The sequence below is a fragment of the Tubulanus polymorphus genome, chromosome 3 (genome assembly GCF_964204645.1).
Source record: "Tubulanus polymorphus chromosome 3, tnTubPoly1.2, whole genome shotgun sequence".
Lineage (NCBI taxonomy): Eukaryota > Metazoa > Nemertea > Palaeonemertea > Tubulaniformes > Tubulanidae > Tubulanus > Tubulanus polymorphus.
The window spans coordinates 19406646-19426335 of record NC_134027.1 but is presented as its reverse complement, the minus strand read 5'-3'; the positions used below and the strand labels follow the sequence as shown (position 1 = coordinate 19426335).

Genomic DNA, 19690 nt, shown 5'->3' with positions numbered 1-19690 from the left:
GCAAAAAAGATAGATTACATGGTAAACACTGCTGATCGGTGCCGGTAAAACAAAATGGCGGCTCTTTCAAATGCAGAAGGAGAGTCGAGCGAACTGAGCGAAGTGAGTGTTTAGGGTTTAGTTTACGGGTTAAAGGGTAACTGACACCTTTTTTGAATTTCAAAATATAATGTACTCTATTGATCTATACACCCATCTTCAACCGTTCTGTTCAAAATTGTTTACTTAGCCTTTAGACCTAACGCGCAATTTTTGATTAGGTAACATGATTTTTTACCTCATTTCATTGTTTATGCCGCTAAATGTTCGACTAAAAACCAGCAGGTGCCAGCTGCAACGTCATAAGCGGTAGGCCTACAGCTGAGAAACAGCTGAGTTAAATTTTAAGGAAGCTGCGTGTATTTTCTGTTAGGAAGTCGATATTTTGCCGATGCGGCATTATTTTCGTAGGCATCCCCAGGAATTTCAAGGGGGGTTAGAAATAAGCATGAATGCAGTATCCAAGCACAACATGGGGTGTTCAGCTAAATAAAATAGTTCCAAGCACAACATAGGGGGTTGAAAGGTGTAGGCCTATCACTAAAGTAGATAGGCCTATGTTCATGTGCGCGCGGGGCGCCACTATCGATTGTGACGACCATTATTGATTAGGAAAAGTGTGATGCGCGTTTTTACTACGCGTTTTGACATCGCGTAGTAAAATCATTCATAAAACCTGTCTATCAATGCAAATGAGCTAAAATCTTTTGGAATCAACCAATAAGATCGATCTTTATCACTTGGGGGTTGGTTTAGTGTATAAATCCGCATTTTAGTCGAAGAAAATAGAAATCGAAATATACCCTTTTTCAAGAGCAAATTCGTCAGCTTAGGACCCGGAATAAGCGACGAATCATCAGGAATCGGAAGGTTTAGGATCTTAAAATTCAAATACTGAAGACCGTATGATTTTATTTCGTGTCGGGGCTGAGCGATCGCTGCCGGAAAAGTCGATGTCTAAGTTTTGCGTTGAAGCGAGCGATACAAAATGGCGGCCGGCACTTGTAATTGAATGACGACGCGCCGCGCTGCTCGTGATGAGATCAATATTCAATATATATAATAGATCAATATATAATTATTCATCGGTCTAGCGGTGAATTATTGTATTTATTTTCCGATTCATAATTATTTATCACTATATTTTTGAATATTAGGACAGATTTCGCGAAATGATCGGCAAAAAAATTTTTTTTGCGCGCGGATCGCCACTACGCTCCCGTAGGTAAAGCGGCTGTTGAAAGAGGGAGGCGTCTAATGGGATGAATTGAGGCTTGTGACGGGCAAAAATAGAGGCGCATGATGGGACAGCAAAATTGAAATATATATAAAATATTGTTGAAATTTAGCTCAAAACAAAACAAATGGATTATTATTTAGTTATTATTAGTAGTATTATTACTATTGCTTGGTTTATGTTTCTAAACTGATTGATTTTATTATGATATCATGAATATATTTCAAATTTCAGCGTTTTGAGCTAGGCCAAGCCTAATTTTCTGCTTTTCTTAACTAAAATTCATTTAGCAAATAATATATAAAATTGGTATATTTAAATCAATCTGCAATAGGAGCCTATGGCTATAGACCTAACTGACAGGCCTTGATAATCATGTTTATTCATTTCAAAAATTATGTAGCGAAAAAAATAATTTCATCTGAAATCATATCAATATTTCTCAATATTTCAAATTTTTTCTTGCCGTTACCATGGAAACCTAATAATAATAATCTATATAATAATAGATATTCCTATATAAACTTAGGGCAAACATAAACTATTGATAACTAGCTATTCTATCCCCTTTCTACATCATAACTTTTGATCTAACATCGATATTTTCATTATTTTACCATTTTTCGGCTGGTTTCCATGGAAACCATAGGCATTTGGAATCAGATACAAATTTTGGGTCTTTCAACTGTCACTTGAAAGTGCTATGAGTGTATTGCTCTTTAAATTTCTAGTATATCTCTTTTAGTTTAAGAGATATTGAAGTTTGTTTACATGAATTATTGCCTTCTTAGATCACAGTTTTTGTGTATTGAAACATGAAGACACTTTTCGCTCAAATTTTCAAACTTCAATTTGCGATATCTCGAAAACTACTGAAGATAATTCAAAAATTTAAAAAGCATATTGTTATTTGAGCCCTCCCCATTCCAACAAGCTTTCTTTCAGTAAGATTGGAGCTATTTGAGTTTTTTATGGATATAGCTAACTAAAGTTGAATTGCGTGGTTCACTATTTTCAGGCGATAATTCAGATAAACTCGCATTTGGTTTCACATACTTCACAGATAGTCTACTATAACTACGATTACTGAATTTCACCATGGTCGCAAATCTGATCCCCCAAAATATCATACATTTTTTTGGTCAAGAGATCAGAGAGCACTGGAAAAACAAGCAGAAATGGTAGGGGGTACAAAAGTGCAATAGCGTAAATTTAGTTGCAAGATAAATACAAATCGTATGTTTAGTAAGTGATTACAATTAGGCTAGAGAAGAGAGATAGGCCTACAACTTAATACGATCAATGTAGTGGTTGATGGTTATCGAGTGTATCATGTCCTATGTGGTGGCTGTTGATAGGCCTTTTTTAGCCCACTTGGGACCTTAGTCCCAGCGGGCTATTGCGTTCACTTTTCGTCCGTTCGTCCGTCCGTCCGTCCGTAGACGGAATCCAGTTATTTTGGGAAGTTTTGGAGACGCTGCAAGGTAATATCTTTATATTTGGTTTATGCATGTATCTACCCTAGACACATCTTCAGCCCCAAAACTGGCCCTGTTAGATTCAAGATGGCCGACTGGCAGCCATTGTTGTTGGCCAAAATCAGCACTTTTTACACGTTTTTGAACTTTTTGAGGGAAATTTTGAAGACGCCTTGTTCAATTACCTTGATCTTTTGTATATATTTGAACCTCCCCAGGGCCCATCAGCATAAGAAAAATTGGGTCGATCGGACTAAAGATGGTCATCCTATGATAAGTGCCAAAAAATGTCAATTTTGGCCCGAATTCTGAGTCCTGTAGCTTCCTACTGGTTTGCCATTTCTCATTGCAATTGCTGATGGGTATTCTTTGGAAAGGGCTGTTTTATACCTGAGACAGGTATTTTTTATCAGCGAATTATGGCGCAATTGGCGGCCATCTTGGTGTCATCAGTACTCATTCGTAGGTGGGAAAAAGTTTTTCGACATTATATTGATACCTAAGCATATTTTGTTACAACAATGAATTAGAAAGTTGTAGCTTATAACGTGTTCTATGATTGTGTTGAGTTTCAAGTTCATTGGTTTTTGTAGGCCTATATGGCCACCAGGGGGCGTTGAATAATACAATATCTTAGTATTTCTATATAATATTTGTACCAACACATATTTTGTCACCACAATCAATTGCAAAGTTGTAGCTCATGACATCGTCTATGATTGTAGTGAGTTTTAAGGAAATTAGCTATTCTATATGGTCACCAGGGGGCGTTGAATAGTAGAATAACCTAGTATTTCCTTATTATATTGGTACCTAGGCATATTTTGTTACCATTATCAATTGCAAAGTTGTAGTTCATGACATGTTCTATGATTGTGGTGAGATACAAGGTTATTGGGTTATGAATATGGTCACCAGGGGGCGTTAAATAGTAGAATAACTTAGTATTTCCATATTAAATTGGTAACGAGGCATATTTTGTGATCACAATCAATTACAAAATCGTAGCTGCTGACATGTTTAATGATTGTGGTGAGTTTTAAGGTCATTGGTTTTTGTATATGGTCACCAGAGGGCGTTGAATATTGAAATTGTTAGATTTTTGAGCATTTGAAACCACTTCCCAAGTGGGCATGGTGTCCCTGGACCCCTAGTTTATCAAATGTTTTGAAGGCCTATCCTAAAATCGATTTGAAATTAATTTGTCTTTTCAGTGACAGAAATGGAGGGTGCAAAAAAGAAGGCCAAATTGGATGCAAATGATCGAAGTATTGATGATCAGTGTCATCAACCAATCGGCGACTTTTCTGGGTTTAAAATTCTGAAAATACTCAATGAAAATCACCAATCCAAGACGATTTTTGTACATGGAAAATTCACTGCTGATGCGACAACAATCGAAGGCGGTGACTGCGCCAATAGTGATGATGATGATGATGATGCAGTTGCAATTCTGGAAAAAACTGCATTCAACAAAGATTCCCTTCAGGATCTGATGTCGAAAGATATGTCTCTGAAAAACTCAATGCACAATGATATCTATGGAACGTATAGCGGCCGAGCGAATCCTGAATTAAACGGTAAGAAATTAGTTGATGATTGTGCTTAGTCTTGCATCTAGCCAATCCCATTGTTACAATTCTATGGGTAACCCGCAAGATCGTCAGGTGGTCAGATCACCATCTCACATCTGAAGACCAATCAGACGGAACCTCAGTCGAACCTCATTAATACAATTTGGTTTAATACTTTACTCATTAAATCAATAAATCACCTGTTTCGTGATGATTCACCAGCTATTAAGATAAAATCCCACTATTTACAGATTAAAATAATTTAAAAACAAGAATTTATTTATTAAATCTAAAATATTTAAAAGACACGACGTTTCGATCTCACCCTAGAGATCATCGTCAGGTGTGAGAAATAGACTTAAAACAGGGGTATATATACAGAGGAGGACAGGTTAATTGAGTAAATTGGTGAGTGAGTAAATAATTAGTGTTTGGCAAGGCATGAAGTAATATACTTAGAAAGAAGGGAATTATGCGGAGAAAAGCCATTATTTAAATTGGTACTAATATCTGAGTGACGAGTAATTAGGGCAGACTCAACTATGCGGCGTTTAGTGTAATTGCTGGAAGTATAAATAATATCGGCTTTATCAAAATTAAAACGATGACCAGTGTTCCAAACGTGATTGGCTACGCCACTAGCCGGTTTTTGATTTATTATATCCTTTTTGTGTTCCGAAATTCGAGTTTTTAAATCATGACCAGTTTCTCCAAAGTAAATTTTATCACAGCCAAAACAAGGAATTTTGTAAACTCCGCAGTCCAAAGGTTTAGATTGATTGTTTTTAACCAAAGTCTTACTAATTTTGTTTTCATACGTGAAAATGATTTGTTTATCCAATAAAGGGAGAGAGTGACGAAACTTTTCCAAAACAGGTACATACGGAACTACAATGAACTCTGAAATGTGTTTTTTATTTTCTGGAGGTTTAGAATTGAAGAAAGTACGTTTAGCCTTAGAAATAGCGATTTTCAAAATGTGATCAGGGTAAGCCAATTTTCTAAGAGAGTTGGATATATGGTCAAATATATTTTCGGCTGAATTTGACCATATATCCAACTGTCTTAGAAAATTGGCTTACCCTGATCACATTTTGAAAATCGCTATTTCTAAGGCTAAACGTACTTTCTTCAATTCTAAACCTCCAGAAAATAAAGAACACATTTCAGAGTTCATTGTAGTTCCGTATGTACCTGTTTTGGAAAAGTTTCGTCACTCTCTCCCTTTATTGGATAAACAAATCATTTTCACGTATGAAAACAAAATTAGTAAGACTTTGGTTAAAAACAATCAATCTAAACCTTTGGACTGCGGAGTTTACAAAATTCCTTGTTTTGGCTGTGATAAAATTTACTTTGGAGAAACTGGTCGTGATTTAAAAACTCGAATTTCGGAACACAAAAAGGATATAATAAATCAAAAACCGGCTAGTGGCATAGCCAATCACGTTTGGAACACTGGTCATCGTTTTAATTTTGATAAAGCCGAAATTATTTATACTTCCAGCAATTACACTAAACGCCACATAGTTGAGTCTGCCCTAATTACTCGTCACTCAGATATTAGTACCAATTTAAATAATGGCTTTTCTCCGCATAATTCCCTTTAAGTCTATTTCTCACACCTGACGATGATCTCTAGGGTGAGATCAAAAAGGCCTTTCTTTTAAATATTTTAGATTTAATAAATAAATTCTTGTTTTTAAATTATTTTAATCTGTAAACAGTGGGATTTTATCTTATTATCCGTTCACCACGTTTGAGTGTGGTCATCGTTCTATTCACCAGCTATGCTTGTGTAGAAATCGATATAAATTTAGGCCAGCACACCCCGGTGAATCGGGGTCAGCTAATGTAAAAAATTTTTATCAGTGGCATCCGACTCATTGTGCTGGACATATAAATGTACTCTAGTACTACACACAGTGGATATTACGGAGATAAATAAAACCTTCGGGGGGGGGGGGGCAGGCAGCCCCGGTCGAAGGTAAAAAAAATTTTCATACCCTGGGGTCCTATCGAGCTTTGATTTTCAAAACCAACCAGAAACATTCTATTTTAGCCAATTGTTGTAGGCCTAATAATTTTCAATAAAAGTTGTGATCAGAAGCTCAGAAATGCATTTGTTTGTCAAATTGTTTGTTGAGTCCCTGAGTGTCATCAAATTGTCCTTGATTTTTTTCTTTTATAAAATTTTGTCCCAGTGCGAGTATATATGATAAGTCCCTGGCACTTTGTCCCTGAGAAATGTGTCTGGTCCCTGAAATTAATGTCCATGAAAGGATTTTCAAGGTTGGCAGCTCTGAATTAAGCGACCTCCAACTTTCTAAAAATTTTAATGTCCCTGAAAGGATTTTTCAAGGTTGGCAGCTCTGAATTAAGCACCCTCCAACTTTCTGACAGATTTTCTCAGCTTGGCTGAAAATTCGTTGAAATTTCACATCTACATTGTTTCGTAGCTCCTGTATTGATTAGATTTTAGAATCGATTTACGAATGAGCAGCATATATATCGAGTTCTGTCTTCTGTAACAATGATGCAAGCCTACGAACATTATCCAACATAGTCTTTGCTACTAGGAAGGCAATTATGAACTCAGATGATCTAAGTGTATGAAGCAAACTGGGCCCAAGTATAGTATACGACGAAAATAGTGCAGATATTCATGCGCATGAGTGTATAATATATCTATAATTATGATAGTCATGACATACACAAGTTAAACCTTTATATATACCAGTCCTACGCCACACAAGGTCTACAGGTTGACTGGTCAACTGACATGTGGCTCGAGGGGACACGTCATCGGATACACACGTTGAACAGGTTTGCAGGTCTACGGGCATACAGTACGTAATTGGGGGTGGACACACAAGGTCTATAGGTTGACTGGTCAACTGACATGTGGCTCGAGGGGAAGAAACTTTGTAACACTTATGTCTTTTAACCCAGCAGGTTTTACACAGACCAAGAATTTTGGTTTTGTTGGATCTGCTATAAATACTCATTTCCAGAAAACTTTTAAGATACTTCTACGCCATTTTGGGGGGGGGGGGTGCTTTCGGTCATTTCATGCTTTGAAAAAATTATTATAGGTGGAACCTTGATCCAAAAAATTTTGGGGTGACATTTTGAGGGCACTTCAAATTGGGGGGGGGGGGGGGGGTCCGGACACCCTAGATCCCCCCTGCAAACTTCGTACACAGTGTATAGAAATCGTCACACCATGAACGTGGAGAGTGTCTATTTGAGTCAGTGGGGGCAAAACCCACTAACCATGTATATTCATGATGAATAATCATGCAGTTGTATGTGATTGAGATCGTATCAATTGACAGATTTACATGAAAACTTCTGGATGGACGGCTTAGGCTTTTTTGATTACTTGGATTCTCAGAAATTCTGCCAAGAATTTCATGCGTTTCCATTCATAATTCGAAAAAAATACATTTATCTTGATATTTTGATCGTGCTATAGGCCTATTCAGTCACTGTTTTACAGATCACATATGGCCACTGAGCAATTTTCATGGGTATGATGAAGCTCTAAGTAAATGTGAACAAATTTATTATGCATGTATTGTTATAGGTATTTATGTAGAATCCACTTAATTCGGATCATTTGGGACCAACAAAATTCATCCGGTTTATAGGAAATCCAGATAATAAGTCATTTTCTTGTAATATTATGAATAAATGGACTGCAAATATTATCCGGATTAGACCAAAATCTGGCATATCTGGTTTTAGCGGGTTTCACTGTAGTAGTAATTGTAACATTTCTGCAACCCATTAGCACCAAGGAATTCCACTAAAGTGTCTATTACTCCTCAGAAAGTTCAAGAAAATCCAAATTTATCACATTCAATCGGAATAGCCCATTCCCAGTTTATTTTCATGTTGGCCTATTTCAAGTTTGTGTTATTTTGTACTAAATACTCAAGGGTTTTGTGTAGCAGACGAAAAAAGTGTCAGGGAGGATTCGTTCGGCATCTTGAGGAGTATTAGGTAGGCTGGATATGGGCGGCTTGAGTACTAATGGGTTATTATTTCCTTTTGAAGTGAAAATGAGTGGAACAAACTAAATCTGTTTGCGGGGGTTCGGACCCCTCAAAGACAACAAAGCCATGGCCTGACCCTGGATTAACTTTAAAAGACGTTAGTCCTAAGTAGCCTATTGCGGGTAATCGTGAGTTGATTGTTCTGAAATGACAAATAGGCCTACTGTATTGCAGTTCACAAAACTAGGAAATTTTAGCCTACCTGTTCTTTTTAATGTTAAGTCTATTTAACTTAGGTTGACTAAGTTTTTAATTCTAACGATTTGAAAAATCTCTAATTCCATTCGTGCTGACGATATATTTGGACAATACTGGCTTTAATCATTCTGACCTGCTGTCCAGATTATGACCAGAAATAATCATACAATTGATAACACAGACATATAGGCCGAATTCAGAATACAGAATCGAACCCACATTGTTATCATTGGATATGATCTGTCCTGGTTATAGGCCTATACAATAGCCATTGCACAGAACCCTGTTCCAAGTGATAAAAATGGAAGATTCCAATATTAAAATGAGAAAACTTTAAGCTAAGTTTGAGCTAAATCATAGGTCCTTCCAGTACCAAAAGACCCCTGGGTTAGATTATTCACTGTGTTCTATTTTGGTTATACAGTAGATTGTGCTTAAGTCGGATCTGATCAACGTAGATAACCCTGATATTTGTTGAAATATTTTAATGGCACTCACTCAAAAATCTTTAAAGAACTATTGCAACAGAATGTGAATTTGATTCCATTGTTTAACTTGAATAATCAGCTCACCCCTTATGAAAATGGTACACGTGTAATTGTAAATGAAAATACACGTGTATTTCAAGTACACGTGTAAAATTGGCCCAATTTTACACGTGTACTTTATCCCAATTACACGTGTACTTCATCCTAATTACACGTGTACTTCATCCAAATTACACGTGTATTACACGTGTACTTCATCCTAATTACACGTGTACTTCATCCTTATTACACGTGTACTTCATCCAAATTACACGTGTATTACACGTGTACTTCATCCTTATTACACGTGTTTTTCATCTTGTATTACACGTGTACTTTATCCTAATTACATGTGTATTTCATCCAATATTACACGTGTCTTACACGTGTACTTCATGCTAAATACAGGTGTCTTCAATTGCTATTTTTTTGTTGAATTCAAATCAAACCACCATGTGAGGACCATCTCCTTAATCCATGTGCTGTTTAGAATGAACGTACTCAAGAGATTCACATTTTCCATACTAACTGATTTATTCATCTTCATAAATTTTATAAATCTTTGAGTAATGGCATGTCTTATGTTGGCCTCTTTCGCACCCTTCTCCTTTTGACATTGTTCTGAAATGATAACCATTTGAAAAAAATTAAGCAAAAGTATAAAATGATTTCTTTACCCGGATAAATAATTCAATTTCAGCTGCTTGGGATGATGATTGAATTCTGTAGCTTTTTCTAAGAGTCTTCTGCATATAACAGTTAACAGTTTTTGCACTCTTCAATGACTTGATTTTAAGCCATATGGTGAAATGCTTGACAATCTGGAAATTTCAATGTTCAACGCCACCTGATGAAAAACAAGGGGTCTAGGGACACCATGCCCATATGGTTTCGAATGCTAACCAATCAACATAATAAAATAGAAACAGGACATTGAAACTCACCACTATCGTAGAACATGTCACAAGCTACAATTTCATAATTGATCGATGTTATTAAGTATTCATAGGTACAAAAATAAATTAGACAAATTGTATATAATTCAATATTCAACTCCCCCTGGTGGTGAGAACAAAAACCTGGGTAACCCCAATTCCACATGAGATGAATACTACAACAGTGGTAACAATTATCAAATATCAAGACTATAAGTCAAAACCTGTCGATATTTTCCTTCAAAAACCTTTTTCTATCTACGAATAAGAACTGATGACACTAAGATGGCTGCCAAATGTGTCACGCTTGACTGATCGAAAAATCTGTCTCGTATGTTTTAGATTGTTAAGAATGTACACCCAATACAAATTTCAAAGAAAAATTGCAAACCATTAGGCAGCTACAAGGCAAAAATGACCTTTTTGGGTACAAAAAAGGTCACATGATGGCCATCTTGTGTCAAGATTGAAGCATCTTCAAAATTTCCCTTGAAAACTTCAAAAAATTGCATAAGAGATGATTTTGGGGAACTAAAATGGCCAATGCAGTTGGCCATCTCGATTCGGACCAGTTTTGGGCTGGAGACATGGCTAGGATAGATATATGTATAACTTAAATATCAAGAGTATTAAAACTTCCCAAAATACTGGATTCCAACAACAGACGAACAAAGGGTGAATGCAATAGCCCGCTTGGACTAAAGTCTCAAATGGACTAAAGCTGGGGACACATTAGGCAATTTCGTCGAGCACTTATGTTGTGCAACGAAATCGTCAGTAAAATCACCTAATTTGTCAGGGTCTGCGCCGACTGAATCGCCCGAATCCAACACGTCCTTCGACTGAATCACCCAACGCATCAGGACACGGTGATTGTTCGCCTCGAGCGCCATATTAAACGTTAAACCCTCCCCTTTTCTGACCAAGTGCCCTTTTGAATCACAGGTGAAAAATTCCACCCTATGATCGAAGTGCACAAACCCCATACTACCGTTTCACACCGTGAGACCTGTATTGACTAGTGCCCTTTTCATAAGAGCTGAACCCTCGTTCTTCCAGCTTGGATCCGCCCCTGTAAATCAACAACAAATGAACGCTAGCCATTATATATTGAATTCATGTACTTACGTATTATTTAGCTGACCCGGTTTGGGTCCAACTTTTTTCCTCATGGAAGACTTTCATTGCTTCGCATCCAGTCCAATGCCTTGACAATTAGTTCTTCTTTTAAATGAGTGGACGACAGCATGCATGCACCCAACAGTATTAGGTTTTCAGAATAATCAGCGTATGGCAGCAGCTGTTGTATCATTCAATAGTGAGTAGGCATCCTAAAATGAGAAGAATTTACAATGCTCACGCTGTAATCTATACTAAAACCATTTCGACGCTCATATAATCTATTATGTAAATACCTGATTTTCATCACACTGTCATTGTTGAGAAATCAGTGGAAAATTGAAGGCTCTCTCGCGCTAACATCATTTTCCAACAATCCCCTGGTGGACACATTTTTAAGCCAAAAAATGGGAATTCCAATTTTATAGTGTCGGTCTGGATCAATTCTTATTGGTGTAGACCCTATAAAGTTTGAAAAAAAATGGTCAAGAATTGATTGCACTAACGTCGTTTTTGCCGACAATCGAAACTCGGACAGCGACCTAATTTCATGTCCAGCATACAAATTTAATGGCGATGATGGGCGCACAACAAAATCAAAATGATCCTGCGGTTTTTAGATTGGATGAATAAACACCAAAGAAACTCCATTTTTATCCCTCACGATTGGAATGATCACTCACAATTTTTTCACTGGACATTCAATCATTTAAGGCCTACTAATAACCATAACTAATTCAAATTCAATTCAATACTAAAAATAAAGATTCTAGGCCTACAATATTTACTTAGTCATGTTAGTTTTCATTCCAATAAGCATATTCTTTTAGTGACCTTGTGGTGGCCTGAAGCCCAACACAATAAACGTTTACTTTACTACATGTACATAACAATAATAATACCTGAACAATCCACAACGCGTCCTTTAAACGCGGGATAATAAATCAAATGGCCTTCGACTTTTTCTGTTCCACTTCCATTCGAATCCACTCTATTGAATCTAATCATTCAATGATCCACTATGTGTTTCACCTCAAACAAAGAAGCAGTGTCACTTTTGGTCCAGTTGTCAATGATCCCCTATTATACATTGTCATCCAATGCGTTTTGCAATCATTATGAGAATATAATACTGAATAGATCGTGAAAGCCTGTGAAAACGGCGTGAAAACGTGTTGCTTAACAATGGCAATATGGCTGCCACCGCGCAGGGGTGCTTGTGAGTTTAATTGAAATAGATTATTTAATTATTAATAAGTTTTACATCAGCATTTTAGTTCTTTTAGAATTTAAGAATAATCGCGATAAGTGATATTTAATTAGTAAAAAAATTACTTATACTAAGTTATTATGAAGCTAAGGCAAAATCAATTAAGTAAGTTGAAAATAACGATTCAGTGAAGAAATGACGATCATTTAAGTATACGCTGTATTATAAAAATAGACAAAAAGGTGCATGAATAAGGCCTGTTAGTATTTAATTCAACATTTAGATGAGATTATTTTGTCTAGGTTGTTTTTCTGTTCATTGAAAACCATTTAATCGGAGCTAGTCAGTTCGTCAGTGAGGTTTTCATTTTAGTAGTGTTCCAAAATGGAAGACAAATAACATAAAGATGCACTTTTTAGTGGAAAAATTACCGGTAAATATCGATGTATACCAACCGAATTCGTCTTTTGCAAGCATGGAGTTTGAAAAAGAAATTGCAAGTAGAAGGCCAGTTAAAATACGCGAGTAGGCCTACATGTTAAACATTTGGAGGTAAGATCATTTTAAATCTAAGCAAATCAAATTGACTTTATTGGTCCTTATCAATAATAATGTTAAACAAGTAAATTATTGGTTTGACAGTTCAATAAAGTTGACAGGACAAACAAGAGACATGGAGAATTATGCTATTGCATAGGCCAATTGTTTAGTTTAATGTTAATGTTGTTAGTTTTCACAAGCGGGCTCAGTGCTAATTGAGGGGATGGCCTCTGTCTCAGTGTCTGTATATTGGACGATCGCATTGTACCACATACTTTTTATGTGTATAACATACAAAATATGGTGTATACATATATAATGGATAATGTATGATAGACAATGCTAGGTATTTCGTATATAAGCCCTTACAGACAAAATATCCAGGTCCGATCTGGTACGTTATGCATGTTCATCGCAACAATAGGCTACGAAATCGCTAGCTGGAAACCAACCTACGTATAGGCCTACTGTAGCCTTAAGTTCTATATGCTTGGGAATAATTTATTCTCAAATTACTTCTTGTTTTGTAGTTTGTAATATGTTGCTAAATGATGGACATTATGATTTTTCAAGAAGTCGATTTTGAGAATCTGGAAGATTTAAGAATTGAAAATGGCCACAATCCACCAATAATGCAGACAATGGTTGTGACGACGTAAGTTAGTAATACAGTGCCTTATGACTAAAGTGAATGCAATCATAATTGCCAATCTACTCATCCGATATGAACTTGACCAATATTACTGCGCTGTATGTAAGACATTATTAAAAAAACTGCAGGTATGATACAAATGTTCATTATGTGATATACAGTACGATAAGGCAACATTAGAGGAAAAAGGACATTTTTTGTGTATGGGCCTACAAGGAAAGCAGAACACTTGGAGCTGGTGACAGCAATATATTCAAAATTTTTCATAAATAACATTGTAATTCGGGGCTTGGGCAGTCCCCTAAGCCTCTAGTTATCTTGATAATAAATGAAATATCCAAAATTTTTTGTTCAGATCATGATTTTTGTGAAACAGTTTTTGGATTTATTCAGAGGGCAACAAAGACATGTGCTTCATTCATACAGGATCCAATCTAGTCAATACAGGACAAACAACATGATTTTTTGACATGGCATCCTGGAAAAAACTACTAAATGAGGATCAAACAATTAAAAAGACAGGAGATTCCTTCAATTCTCCGAACATTACATGCAAAATCTTACTTTTTATGAAATCATGTGAAGCTAAATGATGTAATTACAAATTTTATTGCAGTTTACAAAAGTGACCAATTATGAGAAACAAGGTACATTTTTTAGCCAAGGTACATGCATCCAGATTGCACATGTATTTCAGAAGCCACACATGAATTTACACGTGTTTTTAAAATACACGTCCTAAGTTACACGTGTATTTCAAAATACAGATCTTCAGTACACGTGTAATTCAAAATACATGTCCAAACTACACGTGTATTTTAGAAATACACGTGTTTTACACATGTACTTCAAAGTACACGTCAAAAGTACACGTGTAATTTCATATTACACGTGTATTACACGTGTATTTAGCTAAATACACGTGTACCATTTTCATAAGGGACTGGTTGATTTGAGTTAGGTCAAGTCAACTGTAGGCCTATGATGATATAATTTGTATCTTTTCAGAAATCAAGGTGACTCTTATATATCCAGCTAGTCAGAAACACATCGATAAATATACTGAACATGAGCCATATCTGATCTGTGAAACAGCGACAGATTATGACACGATTACATTACCTCATTTACACTCACAAACTTTTTCCATTCAGGTAATAACAGTATATTTTGGTTGTTTTCCATAGCCAAGTAACCGTCTATAATTCAATTGATGAAAAAGACATGAAGAACAGCTGCAGTGATAAAGTAGTGAAGTGTCTGAACAATTTTTAAAACTGATAAGGTTTTGAAATGGCTCATACGATTAAGTCGAAATGTCAGTTAATCTCTTAGTTTTGAAATGGTTGCAAACGTAAGAGAACCTTTGGAACATCTGATAACTGCTGTGAATTTAACGCTGAAATTGCTCATGAATAATCAGAAGGTGGGCTAGCAGAGAGTTATCGAGCAGAAAGTTATTGTGGCAAATTTTTGGTCAATACCCTCAGTTCTCTGGCTTGAAAGTGGGAAATTTTGTAATTTTATTTAATTTGCATAATTGAACGCCAAACATCTTAAGCATATGAACGTATATCGTTCTATGGCGTTGATTAAAAAGGCCAAATTATAGTGGCCTGAGACTGTGTAATGTCGCCTTGCTTGTTTCAGTGGGTCTACAATATTCTGGAGAAAAAGAAAGAATGGGAACGCATAGTGTTTGAAGATAGTGATCCAGAAAATGGATTCATTTTGTTGCCCGATATGAAATGGGACCAGAGTCAAGCTGATAATTTATACCTTGTTGCAATTGTGCATAAGCATGGAATCAAATCATTGAGAGACTTAACCAATAAACATTTACCATTGTTGACGAATATTAGAGATAAGACAGTGGTAAGTTTAAACTTTAAATCTTTTACTATTTCATGATACTGGTACGTAAATAGTACTTTTGAAAAGGATTTTTCGGTCTAAGTTCGTTATACTGCCATTGTTTTTAATTCCACTGCTTACTTAACGCCAAAATTTGTCAGGGAATAAATTTGTTCAATCCAACACAAATTCAATATAAATGCCATTCTTCCTGAGGCCAAATTTGTTAATGAAGGTCTTGCCCCAAATCGACTCGGATTACATCTCAGAGCCCTAAAAATTCCACAGCTGAGCAGTACTCAAAAACCTAGGCTACATCTGCCCCGAATTAAGCCAGAAAAACGCCTCAAGCAAACTCCGACGATCGTTGCTACATAAAAATTAACGAATTTATACTAGTTGATTATGGCCCGAAAATGCAGGGAAAATGCACATGAGCACATACAAATATAACATTTTTCTGGGGGAGTGCCCCCGAACCCCACTACCTGATGTAGGCCCGTGCCTTTGGATTTATGACTTTTAATCTGGATTTCCCATAATCTGGGTGAATTTTGTTGATCCCAAATGATCCAAATTAAGCGGATTCCAGGGGCGGATTTTGACCGTGTCACCCGACACGGTCGAAATTATAAAGTGCCTTTTTTTTCTCTGAATCAAAATTAGATATTTTTCCTAAATATATAACCTATGTTTCTTGACTAAATGCCTCTCGGAGATGCTCAGAAAGCTCTAAAATGATAGTAAAATTTCAAAAATTTTGCCGATATGCCTTTCCGCCCTAAATTAAGAATATATGCCCTTTTTATTGGTCAACATGGTCACAACATGCCCCTAGGTCCGCCCTTGGATTATACTGTATTTGTAAAACTTTATGACATGTGTGGTAACCGATGACCAAACAACACTTTTAACAACAACCTTCATATCCATTATCATAAATACGTTTATTATTCTCGTCAAAATGATTTACTACAATAGAAACAAACAAAAAATACAATAAATCTCAGTTGTAAACATTTCTCATATGATAATCAAAATACTTTAACATTACAGATTAACACTCACCGAGTTTATGGATATCATATAAATTTAAGTATAGACAGCTAAAGATCAGGAGATCTGAACAGGACAGCACTCACATGACAAGTGTCTGTGAAGAATTCCCAAAACCTTAATATTGAAATTCTGTATTCGTATATAAGCTGCTTTACAGCGACCGATTAAGCATATCACAATGAGCAGGACATGTTAATCTACTATTCATGAAAATCTAAATCCATGTATACACACTGAATAGGGAACTAAATGAAAAATATAAACCCTTACCTCATAATTAAACACAGGGAAACACAGGTTTACAAGTACAATGAAAAAATGCATCGATAATGAGAATTGCGCATAACAACAGGTTTTATGATTGTGGTAAGTTTCAAGGTCATCGGTTTCTGTATATGTTAACCAGGGGGAGTTAAATGTTGAAATTGTCAGGTTGTTGAGCATAATGATATCCACCCTGATGTGGGTGCCCAAAGTTCGATTTTTGATAGTCATGCAAGACGGGAATTTCTTTTCAATGGGAAGGCAGTTTTCTGTAAACAGATTTTTACATGAGTCTTGGTTCATATGCTACATCAGTGTTTGAATGCATTAATGTTTCATTAAAAACACTTGAATACATTCATCAGCAATGGTGTGATGTACTCTTCTTCCGATGCATATTGTTTAAGATATTTCATTGCTGATAAATAACATTTGCTTGGGACTGGAAGCGTCCATGGGATAGGGAGAGAGAAGTTGTTGCAGTCAAAGGATTTTTAGTGGACATGGGGTGGGGGTTAAAAATGTAATTTTTGGTGATGGTCACTTGTGTCTATGAGACAATCAAGTTTTACCTTTAAATTCTGTTTTCAGGCAGTGGTTGAAGAGAAGTACGGAATAACGCGAAGTCAGTTGAGAATGTATTTTCACTATCAACCATCTTATTATCACTTACACATTCATGTAACTCATTTAAAATATGACGCTCCGGGATCTAACATAACTAAAGCTCATCTGCTTGATGACATCATCAGTAATATTCAGCTGAAATCAGATTACTATCAAACGCAAGCGTTAATGTTTACTGCAAGAGATAATGATCCATTGTTTGTGAAATACAAACAGGCCGGAAAAATTGACTAGACCACGGTTATGAAAGAACAATCAGAGAGCACAGCCTCGATCCTCTATGATTGGCTTGGCCGTAGAAATCAGCAGGTGTTCACGTTTGTTAGTTACCTAAGCGTTGGTGGTAAGCTTTCATAATCTGACTGGCTTATATCAATGATAGGGATGATAAGGGCCAAAACATCGATTCCTGAACTTCACAGAAACGCTGAAAAGAAAACGCTGAAATTTCAGGGAATTCCCGAAAAATGCTGAAAATCGTGCTAGGAGTACTCTCCGTTTCACTAAGTACTGACCGTCTCTCTGAATACTGTCCGTACCGCTGTCGCACATGTCGCCAAAATTGTCTTGCTAACCGCCGTGTAGTGTCTGATAAAGGTGTCTATGATGTAATGTGACTCCCCTTTTCTTCAGAATGATATTGGGATCGGATACGAACTGGATACATTCTCATGCATGAATTCGTCTAGTCAGTAACCTGTCGGTGGTTTAGTTTCACGATCAGATATTTTCACAAACCACAGTCAGTAATGGGAAGGTCATTTTTCAATGAAATCTTCGTGAGTCAATTTGACCTAGGAATAATTTGCCTGGCATTTTCTGGTCTTTTGAGATATTCGTCTAATTTTTGTTGTAATCAACGCACAACAGATTCGTAGTTTGTTTGATACCTATGACACCTCACCTGACGATCTTAATCCATGTACATATCGGCCGTAAAGTGAGAGTAAATTTCCGTCAATTCAACAGCGGCCATTTTGAAAACTTGTGGAGGGTGCTGGCACCTGTGGACTGAGGCCAGGACAACAGCACAAACTAACGAAATGAAACAACGAAATTGAAAAAATTAAGAAATCAACACTAATTCACATTTTCCTTCATCGAGAATTTATTATTTCATTATTTATCATGGAAAGCACGAAGATTTGAAATATATGTTGGAAAACCATCAAAAATAAAAAATTTTCGTTTCGTCTTGGAAGTTTTATATAAATCCTTGTAGGTCACCTTGTCTATCATGCCACATGTATGCAATACAGAGAAATGGCGGCCAATGGCGAAATTTGTGGAGAAATTAATTAATTTCTCAAAATAATGTTGATTAATCTCTCGAAACATACATAAAATTGGATTATTTCAAAAGGTACCTGTGTTAGTTTGTGAATTAAGCCATTAATTATGGACTGAAGTCAATAGAAAGTATATTTTTAAAGAGTTACTTTTTTCAACCGTGTTTTGGCCCTTGTCATCCCTAACGTTGGTATAAGCCCATCCGATTATAAAAAGCTTACCACCAACGATTAGGTAACTAACTAGAATTCGTCGTGATTCTACTGCGTTCAAAGCGTCTTTCCGATCATTTTGTTAAAACTCAAACGCCGCTCGTAGCTCCACATCATTAGGGTCTGCCACAAAGTACACACGAGTTTGTACCGTCTGCGTTTTTCTGCACTCAGAGTTTGCTAGCACCTAGCGAGTCATCACGTGTCATATGTCTGAAGATACAAGATGCAAGACTCGGCAGCGGACACCAGCCCGGAAAAAGAAACAAAACGTGTATTGTCGGTTCCTAGCACGATTTCAGTGTTTTTCGGGATTTCCCTGAATTTCAGCATTTTTCAGGAATTCCCTGAAATTTCAGCGTTTTTTTTGTTCAGCGTTTCAGCTTTTTCAGCGAAGTTCAGGAACCGCCTAAACTTGGTTGAAAAGTAACACTTCAAAAATATATTTTCTATTGACTTGAGTCCACAATAATGGCTTAACCCTTTCGCTACTTGATAATAGTGCACGCTCTGCGCCAGATGGCGTTAGCTTATTTTGATAAGATAAGATAAGATATTTATTTCACTCCAACCATAAGAATGGTACGTGGAGGCAAGATTGAATACAAAATATGGAATATAAAAATTTACAAAACATGAACAGAATTATATACATATATACAAAACAAAATAGGAATTAACAAAATTTAAAATCAAACTTTCAGTAATAAAACTATTTACAAACAAAGCAAGTACAGAGATTGAATTATATACAGCAAGATATATCACACGTATATACACAATTCACTGGAGGGATTTGTATAAACTTAAACCT

At 36.3% G+C, this 19690-nt stretch overlaps 1 protein-coding gene and 2 long non-coding RNA genes across 3 annotated transcripts; 2 read left to right on the top strand and 1 right to left on the bottom strand.

Annotated features, from left to right (window-relative positions):
* Positions 1–2414: 2414 nt before the first annotated feature.
* LOC141902653 (m7GpppX diphosphatase-like) lies at positions 2415–19247 on the top strand. Its single transcript, XM_074790486.1, has 5 exons — positions 2415–2457; positions 3969–4334; positions 14579–14724; positions 15221–15445; positions 17339–19247. Exons 2-5 carry the CDS (start codon positions 3977–3979, stop codon positions 17606–17608), a joined length of 999 nt encoding a protein of 332 aa, XP_074646587.1. The 5' UTR covers positions 2415–2457; positions 3969–3976; the 3' UTR covers positions 17609–19247.
* Positions 9643–12362, bottom strand: LOC141902655 (uncharacterized). The gene is made up of 4 exons (XR_012618908.1): positions 12071–12362; positions 11465–11630; positions 11178–11380; positions 9643–9735 (listed from the first exon to the last, which is right to left on the bottom strand). It is a non-coding gene; the product is annotated as an uncharacterized LOC141902655 (long non-coding RNA).
* Positions 12700–13821, top strand: LOC141902654 (uncharacterized). The gene is made up of 3 exons (XR_012618907.1): positions 12700–12930; positions 13449–13573; positions 13699–13821. It is a non-coding gene; the product is annotated as an uncharacterized LOC141902654 (long non-coding RNA).
* Positions 19248–19690: the final 443 nt, after the last annotated feature.